Source organism: Mastomys coucha, unplaced genomic scaffold, assembly GCF_008632895.1.
Source record: "Mastomys coucha isolate ucsf_1 unplaced genomic scaffold, UCSF_Mcou_1 pScaffold6, whole genome shotgun sequence".
Classification (NCBI taxonomy): domain Eukaryota; kingdom Metazoa; phylum Chordata; class Mammalia; order Rodentia; family Muridae; genus Mastomys; species Mastomys coucha.
In genome coordinates, this window is record NW_022196912.1 from 66,541,552 (window position 1) to 66,554,572 (window position 13,021).

The 13,021-nt window shown below is 42.1% G+C and overlaps 2 protein-coding genes across 5 annotated transcripts in view; one reads left to right on the forward strand and one right to left on the reverse strand.

The window, feature by feature from the left end:
- Positions 1–10,078, reverse strand: part of Strn3 (striatin 3) — a 79,857-nt gene extending 69,779 nt beyond the window's left edge. For 2 of the 4 annotated variants that reach the window (XM_031356679.1, XM_031356678.1), the window contains exon 1: positions 9,168–10,078. In XM_031356679.1, coding sequence (XP_031212539.1) covers positions 9,168–9,446 — 279 coding nt within the window. In that variant the 5' untranslated portion in view covers positions 9,447–10,078. The remainder of the gene's footprint in view (positions 1–9,167) is intronic. The other 2 variants (XM_031356680.1, XM_031356681.1) reach the window with 2 other exon arrangements.
- Ap4s1 (adaptor related protein complex 4 subunit sigma 1) overlaps positions 8,673–13,021 on the forward strand; it is a 50,145-nt gene continuing 45,796 nt past the window's right edge. Inside the window, exon 1 of the mRNA XM_031356682.1 lies at positions 8,673–9,063. The gene's annotated coding sequence lies outside the window, so the exon portion shown is untranslated. The remainder of the gene's footprint in view (positions 9,064–13,021) is intronic.

Sequence of the window (13,021 nt, forward strand, 5' to 3'; positions counted from 1 at the left end):
CAGCAGACAGGTGGAATAATCAGCAGACAAATGAATTTGTCACCAAGCCTAACAACCCAAGTTCAATCTCCAGGTTCTATGTGGAAGCAGAGAATAGAACCTAAATATTCTTCTCTGACACATGAGCCTCAGAAAACACACACAAATACAAATACAGATTCTATCTAAGACTTCTAAGAGTGAAAGTCCAGACTCTCTTAAGTGACTTATTATAATAAGATTACATCTGGGGATTGGAGAGATGGCTCAGCGGTTAAGAGCACCTACTGCTCTTCCAGAGGTCCTGAGTTCAATTCCCAGCAACCACATGGTGGCTCACAACCATCTGTAATGGGATCTGATGCCTTCTTCTTCTGTGTCTGAAGGGAGCCATTATTTTATATATGATGTACTCACATATATAAAATAAATATTTAAAATTAAAAAATTATATCTGGGAGCCAATAAAAGTCTCATTCTCACAATTAGGGATTTTACAAATATCCTTAAATCATATAACTGTCTTTGATAGCAGCATCACTAGGAAAGTGATAGGCAAGTTGATATTACCCATACCTTTAAATTAAACCATTAAAGAGCATTATAAATACATATATAAAGCCAGGCATAGTGGCTCAGGTCTGGTCTGTAATCCCAAGGTCAGTCTCAGCTACACACCAAACTTAAGGCCTGTCTGGCCTATATGAGATCCTATCTCAGAAAAGAAAAAGAGAGGGAGGGCAGACAGATGATAGATACATACATAGATAGACAGATACAGATAGATCTTTTATTATTATTAACAAGTAGTAACTAAATCACCCCTAACATTCACTGAGTACTTACTTATATAACTTAAAATAAATATTCCATCTAAAAATCTAAGCAAATATCACAAAAATGAAATTTTTTTACTCCGAAAAAGTTCTGAATAGATACTTCATTGAAACAAATAAGCATAAAAAATATTGTCTAACTTAGAGACTAAGAAGGTGAGTAGCCTGGGCTTATTACATTAAAAAAAAAATAACAAAATTGATTGACCTTACACATGATCATTCCTTAGCCTTAATATCAAATAGCTGATAACACCACAAAAACAAAGTTTGTGACCAGCCTTCTGGTCAAAGACCTCACCACCACCTGGAAAACTGGCTTGCCTTCTTCACACTGCTCCCTCTATAAAGAGCAGGAGAAAATAAAACAACTCTAATCAAGCCCCTAGAGCCAACAATCAAGTTTTAAGGAAAGCAAACAGGACAGTACAAGAGACTAAAACTACAACATAAGGGTAGTGCTAAACAAAACTCAGTCAATAGGAACCTTAAAGAAACAATGGATCTGCTTCCTTCCCACCACTGTGCACGCACTTGCGTGAGCGTGCGTGCGTGTGTGTGTGTGTGTGTGTGTGTGTGTGTGTGTGTGTGTGTGTGGCCCGCACGTGCATATGTGTGTCCCCGCACATGTATCCATGTGAGTATGTCTTCAAGCACATACACAAAGTCAGAGAACAACTTACAGCCACCTATCCTCACCTTCTATTATGTAAGTCCCAGAGATCACACTCAGTCTTAGCACTCAGTGCTTTTACCAGCTGAACCATTTCCCTGGCCCTTGTCTAATTTCTTGAACAAAAATGACTGAGATAGAAATGGTCCCAGCCACAATGTGGACCCTAATTCAAAGAGACATCAAGATATCTAAGTTGGAAATCTAAACTATATATTTGATAAAAATCAAGGAACTAATAATTCATCTTAACAATACAAGTAGTTGTAGTGGCTAATTCCTGGCTGTCAACTTGACTATATCTGGAATGAACTACAATCCAGAAAGAATTGGAAGGCTCAGTTGTGATCCAGATCTAGAGGCTGGAAGACACATGTTTCTGACCTGGAACTTGGCATTGAGATCTTGAGGCACAGTGGCCATGAAAAGCTTAGAGTCAGGCAAGGTAGTACATGCCTTTAATCCCTGGAGACTGAGGCAAGGAGATCTCTAAATTCAAGGTCAGCCTGGGACAAGCAAGTCTCAGATGCTAGAGTGGTGATACACACCTTTAATATGGGACACACCTTCTGCTGGAGGCCTACATAAGGATATTGGAAGAAGGAAGATTCATTCTTCAAAGGGCCTTGTGGGACTGAACAACTGTAGATCCTCAGACTTCCATTCACAGCTGCTGCTGACCATTGTTGGGGAGTTGGACTACAAACTATAAGTCACCAACAAATTCCCTTACTATATAGAGACTACCCATAAGTTCTGTGACTCTAGAGAACCCTGACTAATACAGAAGTCATACTGGAGTTGTGTTTAATAGCCCTTATCTTTAAATATATATATTACTTTCTTTATTAGCCTAGAACTCACTAGCTAACAGTTATCCTCCTGTCTTAGCCTGTTTTAAGTGTTAGGATTACAGGCATGAACCAACACATAGGCTTTATATTAAAATATCATGGGTGAAATTACATGGTTCCAAAACCTGCTTCAAAATAATGACATGTGAGCAAATGGACAGAAATAAGTTAAATTAAGATTGATCAAGAAAAAGGCTATAGCCGGGCGGGTGGTGGCGCACACCTTTAGTCCCAGCACTTGGGAGGCAGAGGCAAGCGGATTTCTGAGTTCGAGGCCACCCTGGTCTACAGAGTGAGTTCCAGGACAGCCAAGGCTACACAGAGAAACCCTGTCTCGAAAAAAACAAAACACAAAAACAAACAAACAACAAAAAACAAAACAAAACGGCTATATAGCTCAGTTTGCAGAGTGCCTACCCAGCATGCACAAAGCCCTGGGTTCCATCCCCATAACCACAATAAGCAGGCATAGCATTACACTTCTATAATCCCAATATTGTCAAGAGTTCAAGACTATCCTTCTCTACACTGTGAGACAAGCCAGCCTGGAATACAAGAGTCTCTGTCTCAGAGGAAAGATAATGATCTTAGGGGTTATACTTTAAGATGAGTAACAGTTTGTGGGAGATCACAGACTGTATTTTCTAAGCATAATAAAACATTCCACAATAAAATACTAAAGCAAGTTTATAACAATACAATTATACTTGCAATATAAAAGATAAACTTAAAAGACAGGCAGCATATAGAAGAAATCTTAGATTACATTATAGAGTTCAGGCAAGAGGAGCACTATGAACAAAGACAATGGCAGCAGTGTAATAGAGCACAAAGAATACATCAGGGCTATTTTCCATAGGCTAGTGGTCAGAAGCCATAGGCTAGCCAGGCATCATTTCCTTATCCTCTTCCTTTTAAGCTAAATGAGATTCGTATGCCTGTATATGCAAGAGGACTTAAGCCACTCAAAAATGAGTGCAATAGACTGTATTTTAGGATAAGCCCTTATGATCACTTTAGTCTAGTTCTCCTATACTCAGCAGCCTCTTTCCTGTTTCAGGACTGTCTACTAATAGCACTTCTCCCAGGTGCAATGTTCTTAAAATGATTCAGTATTTCCTAAACTTAAAATCTAAAGGTAAATTGGGGGCATGGGGAGAGTTGCAAGAATAAAATGAAGGGCTGGGATTGCAACTCAGGTAGAATTCTTGCCTACTATGCATGAAGCCTTGGAGCTTGGGCTGGACTCCAATACCATACAAACCAGTTTACACCTATAATTCCCAAGTGGAAAGTAAGTTCAAGGTCCAACCTTAATACAAAAGACCCTACCTCATAAAAATAAAAGAGTAAGGATATATATACTGAAGAACTTAATATCCAGAGTTTGTGGGACAACACAAGACTGTATTTTGAAGCATATTTTGAAACATTAATCTAGCACACAGAAAATACTCAATAAATATTAAATATTAACTAATATTAACTAAAAGCTCATATGTTTCAATCTCATTTACTTCTAAGTCTCTTTTAATCTGCCACTTGAAGCATTTTATCACCTCCAAAACAAGCTCCCTAAGGTAAAGCTTTGGTTTCATATATAATTATGTATCCAGAGAGCAGCCCAAAGCAGCACATATTTACTGAATAAATAAGTGTGAAAAAAAAAACTAATAAAATCCAAGAGACTGAATACACTATGGAAAGGACTCAGTGACTAAATACTAGGAATAACAGTAATGTAACAGGTTTAGTGTGGTTATAGGGAGAATAGGGATACACAACCAGCTGAAGAGATGAACAGTTGAATTGATATAGAAAAGTTACACAGGAAATTTACAATTAAGTCTGGAAGCTAAAAGCATGGCCCTGGGTTTAAATCCCAGCTCTGATTTCTGCACTCTCCAAATGTATATTTGAGCACATTACTTAAAATCTGGGTAGACCCCAATATTTCAGAGTCAGAAATTTAAATTCCACCAACCTTACAAACCTGTGCATTAGAATAACAAAGAGTAAACCTGGGTACTACTAAGATGGTAAACAGGAGCTTAAGAATTGGATTATGGCCCTGGAGATGGCTCATATAGGTATCTATCGACTACTATACCTAGTTCAATACCTAGGTCCACATAGTCCTCGAACCTCCAAACATATGCTATGTCCATGTGCATGCTGACATACACACAGGCACACAGAAAATAATCAAAATTTAATAAAAATTTTTTGTTTTGTTTTGTTTTTTAGTAAAATACAGTGAAAGCACAAAAGAATTAGAATCCTAGACTACAACTAAAAACAAAAGAATATATTACAAAAAGTGGACAGGAATGGAGGTGCCCTATACTATTCCTTTTACTGAAAAAGGTAAGGCAGGAAGACTGCCATTAGTTGAGGCTATCCTAAGCTAACAGTTGAGCACTACACCAACCAGGAATACATAGTTAAGACCCAGTCTCAAAAACCAAAAGGAGATGAAACAGAGAAAATGAAGGAAGGAAGGAATAAAATGGAAGCCAAAGAAAGAATCCATTGTTTGAGACAGTCTCACTATATACCTCTGGTTGGCCTGGAACTCAAGAGAAGTTCATCTGCTTTTGCCTCCCCAGTTCTAGGAGTTCTAGGATCAAAGTCCTAAAGGAAAAGATGTGGGGGAAGAAATAGTTGACAGCAGAATATGTAGTTTAAACTCAATACAGTGTATAAAACCACAGGATTTGGAAATCTGAAGGTCAATCATGAAGGGGGAAAGGTGGGACTTGAGTTACGCAATGTTCATAAGGGACAAGACTCAAGACAGAGGATAACAGGTAAGTGCCAGAGAATTTTTAAATATTTTTTGTAATGATAGTGAGATGGCTGAGGGGTAAAGAAGCTTGCCAGCAAGCCTGACAGCCGGAGTGGGATCCTCAAGACTCTGCCAGTGAAAGTGAAAGCTGACTCCCACAGAGTTGTCTTCTGACCTCCATCTGTGTGCTGTAGGAGATCACAAACCACAGACACTAAATAGCATGCATAAGCTTAGGGTTCAATTTCCAACACAGACAAAAAGTGTGTATTCCCATCTTAGTCCCTGCTATCTAGGAGGCTAAGGCAGAGAATAGCGTATAACCAGGAGTTATGGTCTAGCCTAGGCAACATTACAAGATACCCTCAAAAATAAAAGTGTGGATGAATGTAGAACATTCAGAACTACATATAAAAACAGAAGTAGTCTTGTGGGCTGGAAAGATGGCTCAGCAGCTAAGAGCACTGACTACTCTTCCAGAGGTCCTGAGTTCAATTCCCAGCAGCCACATGGTGGCTGACAACCATCTGTAATGGGGTCTGATGCCTTCTTCTGGTGTTTGAAGACAGCTATAATTGTACTCATACATAAAATAAATAAATCTTAAGGAAAAAAGATGTAGGAGGCTAGAGAGATGGCTCAGAGGTTAAGAACACTGACTGCTCTCCCAAAGGTCCTGAGTTCAAATGCCAGCAACCACATGGTGGCTCACAACCATCCATAATAAGATCTGATGCCCTAGCCGGTGGTGGCGCACACCTTTAATCCCAGCACTTGGGAGGCAGAGGCAGGTGGATTTCTGAGTTCGAGGCCAGCCTGGTCTACAGAGTGAGTTCCAGGACAGTCAGGGCTATCCAGAGAAACCCTGTCTCCAAAAAGCCCAAAAAAAAAAAAAAAAAAAAAAAAAAAAAAAAAAAAAAATCTGATGCCCTCTTCTGGGGTGTCTGAAAACAACTACAGTGTACTTACATATAATAAATAAATAAATCTAAAAGAAAAGAAAAGAAATGTAATCTTGTTTTTAGGAAAGTAACAGAAATAAATTTAAACTTACAGCTTAAATATAACACATACATTCAACACAAAACTTTTAAGTATGTACTCACAAGCAGTTTTAATTAAAGACTAATAGCATTCAAGGTCAATGTGAGCCACCTACCAAGGTCCAGGCAGCTTTTTCTAAACAGACCTGCCCCCCCTCTAACACACACACACAAGGAGTGACAGCATTTAAAGCACATTCAATATTCTGGAAACAAATCTGAAACACTATTAATCCTATAAAACAATTTTTAAAAAATACAGCACACACAAGAACATTTAAACAATTGAGGCATGAACATTTATTCCAAAAGTATCAGTATAAAATAATGAAAATGTCGCTGGGTAAAAAAGAAGCAGAGAACATCATATAACATTCTTTAAACAGAGTAAACAGGCTGGAGAAATGGCACATCTTCCAGGGCACCTGAGTCCCAGTCCCAGCGTCCATAGCAGGGAGGCTCACAACACCTGCAACTCCAGCTCCAGAGGAACCCAACATCTGGCCTTTGAGCACCTGAACTCATGTTGCTGTTAAGATCAGGAACAATGAAAAGGAAATGGAAGAAAACCATGTATTTCAATAATGGAAAACTTGTTAATTTGGATACAAGATGCTTTCTTAGCTAGTTATATTAATCACGCCTGAGTGACAAATTCAATTGCTAATTTGAAAATCAAAACAACAGTACAAGGATCAAATAATAAGGACCTGGTGGTTTATCAAAGAGTCAATGTGACTTTTTGTTGTTATTGTTTTTCGAGACAGGGTTTCTCTGTGTAGCCCTGGCTGTCCTGGAACTCACTCTGTAGACCAAGCTGGCCTCAAATTCAGAAATCTGCCTGCCTCTGCCTCCCAAGTGCTGGGATTAAAGTGTGAGCCACCACTGCCTGGCCCAATGCAACTTTTTAACGGATTAGGATTAACTTCACTCTACTCAAATGGAAAAGTTGGTATCAACATACAAGAAAAACGTATGCCCACAAAACTCTAAATCCAAGAATAGTAAAGTAGACTCTAGAAATTTAAAAGAAACCACAGCAATTGACATAAGCTTTTTGAAAGTAGTAATCTCTAAAACACAAATGCATTTTTAAGCACAATTTTAAGACTACCAAATCAACTAAAGGTGTCATATAAAATATATAGGATTTTCTTGTAAAATTTAACTTCACCCACTTTGTGGAGTTAAACAAAAGTTTACCGGCTTGCCAGGTGAGGTGGCACATGCCTTTATAATTCCAGCACTTCAATAGGTAGCACGTGGACCTCTAAGAGATCTAAAGCCTTTTCTACATAATGAGTTCCAGATAACCCAAGACAACAGAGACCCTGCCTCAAACGCAACCACAATACTAGATGGTGATGGCACACGCCTCTGATTCCAGCACTCGGAAGGCAGAGGCAAGTGGATCTGAGTTCGAGTCCAGCCAGGCCTACAGATTTACTTCCAGGACAACCAGAGGTACATAGAGAAAAAAAGCCAGTTTCAAAAAACAAAACAGTAACAAAAGCCCATAACCAAAAAAGTTTATTGGTTCAATCAATTGCTTTGCAGTGCTTTTGACAACGAAACAACCTTATTTTTAATTTTCTTTTACATTTTTGTTTGTTTAGGATAGACTATGTAGCCATGATTGTCCTGAAACTCTATATAAATCAGGCTGGCCTGAACTCATGGATATCAAACCCTTCTCTCTCCTGAGCACTGAGATTAAAGACTCCCTGGGTCTTTTTAATTTTTGAACAGAATTGCTTATATTGTTTATAAACAATCAGGTCAGAAATAAATTAATCAATGTAATTGAAAAGTTTACTATTCGAAACCAAAACTGAAGATTCATGTTTATTGAGGATACCTTTTCTACATTCATTAATCAAGCTGTTGTTTCAACATTATTTCTCACCAAAAGAGTTTTGTGTGTGTATAATAGCGAACAATGTTGCTTATGTCGAAATTTACAAGTCTGAAAAACAGGTGCAACGTTTAAATGCACACTTTTTTCTTCTAAGCTTAAATTATACCCTGGAAAGGAACTTAAAACTAAATGCAACTATCCTACAGCTTGAATAATCCTTTCAAGCAGATGCAGCAACTTTAAAAATTCAAGGCATGAACCCGCAACTGCCACCTTCCAAAAGTTAGGATAACTCAAGTCTGTTAGAGGATCACATGAAGTGGACATTTAGTTCCGTTTTAGCTTGTACCAAGCAATAAGTAGGGTCTACTTCAAATTAAGACGAATTCTTTCCGCAGACATTTCATACTGTACAGATAGCCCAGTTTTGCTTACTATCAGTAAAACAGTAAAACACGAACATAGAAGGGAACTCTCAGTTGAAGCCGACTCAAAAGAAATATTCAGTTAAAGTGTTGATGAATCATTAAGTGCTAAAGGAAATCCAAGTGAGTAGAGCGGCATCCCGGGTACTTGAAAGAGTTGAGGATGGGAAGGCAAACTTCGCCGGTCGGCCGCAAGCCATTGTGCGCGGCTGTAGCCCAAAGCGGCGTGGCTGTCAAGGGGCAAGTGCGTACCGAGGCGCGGGGGAGGGGGCAGGACGCCACATCGGAAGGGGGTGCAGGAGCCAGGAGGCAAGACACGCATCCCAGGCCCTCTCCGCGCGTTCTCACCCTCAAGAGGACCAACAAGCGCAAACTCAGTGCCCACCGGGCCCACACCAGACTCTTGCCCAGAGGCACTGGGCCCAAACCCGGAGGCCCAGGAGGTGCCTCCGGAGGAGCCCTGCGGACGCCATGCTAAAAGCCAAAATGGCTGCCCCAAGGATGCCCGCAGCGCGCCGCCTGTGAGGAGGAGGGAGCCGGCCTCTGCGGGATCGGGGGAGGGGGCGCCGGGAGCGCAGACGGCCGCTGGCCAGCCGGAGCCGCTCAGGTAGGTCCCCTCCGCCCTTTAAGGCACGGGCCTCAGCCCCGGCCCCGGCCCCACCCCCCGGCCCGTGCCCCGGCCACAGCCCGCAGTCGACCCGGGTGACGTACCTGCAGCTCGGCCCGCTCCACCTCCCAGTGCGCCCGCTCCATCTCGAACCGAGCCCACTCGTGCTGGATGTAGTGCAGGATCCCCGGGATAGTGTACTGTTGCGGCCGGGACAGCTCAGGGCCTGCCGGGGGCCCCGCCGCCTCGGCGGCCGGAGGACCCCCACCGCCCGGCGCTCCGTTCGCTCCCGGCGGAAGGCTCAGGGTCCCCCCGGGTCCCTGCTGCGGCCGGGGAGGGGCTGCCATCCCTTGGCCGCCGCCGCCTCCGGCCAGCTCGTCCATTGTGTGTGGGGCCCCAGCCGGGGCGCAGAGCGAGACGCCGACAGCTGCGGGGAGGGCCGGGACGGTGGCCCCGCGCTGACGGCGGGGCTGGGGGCCGGCCGGGAGAAGGCCGGGGAGAGGGTCGTTGCCGTGTGCTTGCCGCGGATCAGAGCAGGGAGCTGCCGGCCGCCGCCATTACAGTCCCTCCTCCATCTGCCTGTCTCACTCACTCACTTTGGGGAGAGGGGGGCCGCGGCAGGAGGCGGAGGGGGGGGGAGAGACGGAGGAGGAGGGACGTAGGGCCGCCGCTCGCGCACGGCACGCTGGGTAGCGAACGCCGCGGCCGCCTCACTCCGGATAGCCAAATAGAGTCCGGCCTCGCCCCACGCAGGCGCAGTAAGGGTGGCCTACTCTTCGGGGGCGGGGAAAGGCCTGGGTCCCGCCCCCACTCGGGCTCCGTGTCCCAGCTTTTCTCCACCGGTGAAATCGGGATGCTGCCTTGACTTTGGGAAGCGCGTGGGCGTCGGGCTTCCGGGTCGTTTTCTTCCCGCGTGCGGCGTGGGTCTCCGCCGAGAGCCTCGGCTCTGGAGCTGCGTTCAAGCCGGCCTCCGTACTTCCCTGGAATTCCTGACGTTCCTCTAGAATTCTTGGCGTGTTTTGCTCAGTCCCCAAGGGTCGGCCCTCTTTTCTGCCTGTCACTCACTTGACCTCTGGTTTCGTGGCACCAGTCAGTCTGCAGGATTCGGGAGCCGTTTCCTTTTGGCAGATAGCCCAGATTCTTCCGGACTTTCTCACTGGTTCCTGGGCTTCGTCGCGACCTGCTTCTTTGGTCCCACTTCGGTGCTCCCGGCCGCCAGTTGTAACTTGTCTTATTAAGTCTTTGTTATTCTGAGATTGTCTGTGTTTGAGGGAGTTTGAGCTATTGCTTCTTCTTCTTCTTTTTTTTTTTTTGTTTGTTTTTTTGTTTTTTTTTTAACTGGAAGAAAGAGGGATATCTTGAATCTTGAGAATAGTGGGTTGGATGGCAAACGATAACTTTCAAAGAGACTGATGTCTAGAAGTGAATAAACGCAGATATTGTCATTAATGGCAGAAATTTTGATCCAAACAAAATGAAAGTATTGTAAATAGAACTTAAAATTAACTAAATCAACACAAGGATATCTTTCCTTCATCATAAAATGATTTCAGAGTGAAATACTACATACATAAAGGGTCAGTTTTTAGATACTGAAGTTGTGCATTTTTCTGTGCTTGGTTTCACAGGAATTATCCTTATAAACTCATAAGTTTTTAAAGTAAATCGAGGTAACAACCGGGCTGCCGGGCTTGGTGAACCATGTCTTTAATCCCAGAACTCGGGAGGCAGAGCTGGACAGCCTGATCTCTGAGTTTCAGGTCAGCTTGGTCTACAGGGTTCCCAGACAGCCAGGACAACAGAGAAATCCTGTCTGGAAAAGCCAAAAAGGGGAAAGAAAAAAACAAACAAATAACCATTTGATAGTACAATAAGATAAAAGCAATATGTAACAGCAAATGAAAAGAAAAAATAACATAGTATTTACAGCTGTACAAGAAATAGTATATAAAACTGGTTGTGTTTTTAAACTTTTCACTATGAAAGCCTATAAAAAGTTTCACATTGGAGCATATAAATGACTTAAATGTAACTTCAGAGACAAAAAAAAAATACATTTTATTATGTCATGTCTGCTGTGTTATGAAGAACTAGTTGGATCTGTTAAACTTATTTTTATTACCATATTTATGTATGAAATGTGATCTTTAATAATATGAAGAAATGGGGCTGGAGAGATGGCTCAGCAGTTAAGAGCACTGACTGCTCTTCTAGTTGTCCTGAGTTCAGTTCCCAGCAACCACATGGTGGCTCACAACCACCTGAAATGGAATGCAGTGCCCTCTTCAGGTGCGTCTGAAGGGAGCAACAATGTACTCACATACATTAAATACATCTTTTTTAAAAATAAGAAGAAATAGTACTGTTATCTGAGAGTACTGTTTCTTCACTTATTGACAGTCAGCATACAGCTGGTTCAAGCAGTCCCATTCCTTAAGGGAGAACACAAAAAGCTCAGAAAAACTTACATCTGAGAACCGTTTTACAAACACACGAGGAAGCTTTTTTAGGGACCTGAGCCAACTTGGCTAGTGATTATTATCAAAAGAGCAAGTTGCACGTGTATATTTCTCACTTCACACTTCAGCTCAAGATAAAGTTGCCCCCCACCACCACCCTACAAAAAGAAAACTGTTCTTCTTCTTAAGTGGAGACTGGCAGATCTCTGAGTTTGAGGCCAGCCTGGTCTACAAAGCAAGTTCCAGAGTAGGCAGGATTGTTACACAGGGAAACCCTGTCTCAACAAACAAACAGAAAATACAAATAGGGAAGTTTTCTCTTCCGTTGAGATGTTTTACACTGTTAACATTGTGCTTTCTGCCCACTACTCCTGAGAACACTGATATGAGTTTCTAGACCTTTTAGATAATGAGTTTTCCAAGTTACACTATCACCGTTCAGCTTACCTACCTGGAATTCCCTCTCTGATCCCCGGCTGAGTCATTTCCTCTCTTCAGTCCCCTTTGATACTTGCTATTTGTCCTGTCCTCTCACTGTTCATTGCTGCTCCAGATTCTCTTCCTTTCAGAATGATTTGGAGTAGGTGGAGGATAAAATGAGGTCTGCCTTTGAGCGTGAGTTTCTCCAGTGTCTGCCACCCAAGTGCTGGGATTGCAAATGGACTTCGGCTTGCTCAGTTCATGATGATCTTCAACATCTATGTATGGTGGCTCTGTACTTTCTACACTGGGGTGGCTGAGGCAGAATTATTGCTGGGAGTCTGAACCCTGAGCAGCATGATGAATTCCAGGCTAGCCTAAAGTACACAGTGAGACCTTGTTTGGTTTGGTTTAAAAAGAAATGCCTATATTTTTTATCAGCTTAGTTTTTAGGGCACTTTTTTTTTCATTCCTACAAGAAATATTTGAACCAATATGCTTATTCAAGTTTTGCACAACTGGACTTGTCATATTTAATTTACATGTATTAAGCCAAATCAGGGAATTCATTTTAAGTAAGTTGGGAATAGATAATACTCAAATACCTTCTTTTTTAAAAGATTTATTATTATAATAATAAATAAATAGTAATACTCAAATACCTTCTTTTTTTTTAGATTTATTTATTATTATATCTAAGTACACTGTAGCTGTCTTCAGATGCACCAGAAGAAGACGTCAGATCTCATTACAGGTGGTTGTGAGCCACCATGTGGTTGCTGGAATTTGAACTCAGGACCTTTGGAAGATCAGTCAATGCTCTTAACTGCTGAGCCATCTCTCCAGCCCTCAAATACCTTCAGTTATTACATATGTGACAGTGAAGAGCTTGTGCTCTACTCTGCCTTTAAGAACCAAGTAATGACTTGCGATTGTGATTCTCTAAGCACTTTGTCTTGGTGACCATAATCCTGTCATCTTTCCACTGAAGAACTCAAGCAGGTTCATACTTACTATTTTAGTTGTTGTTCCTCATAAAGGGTATAACAAGAATTCTTTTTTTTTTTTTTTTTTTTTTT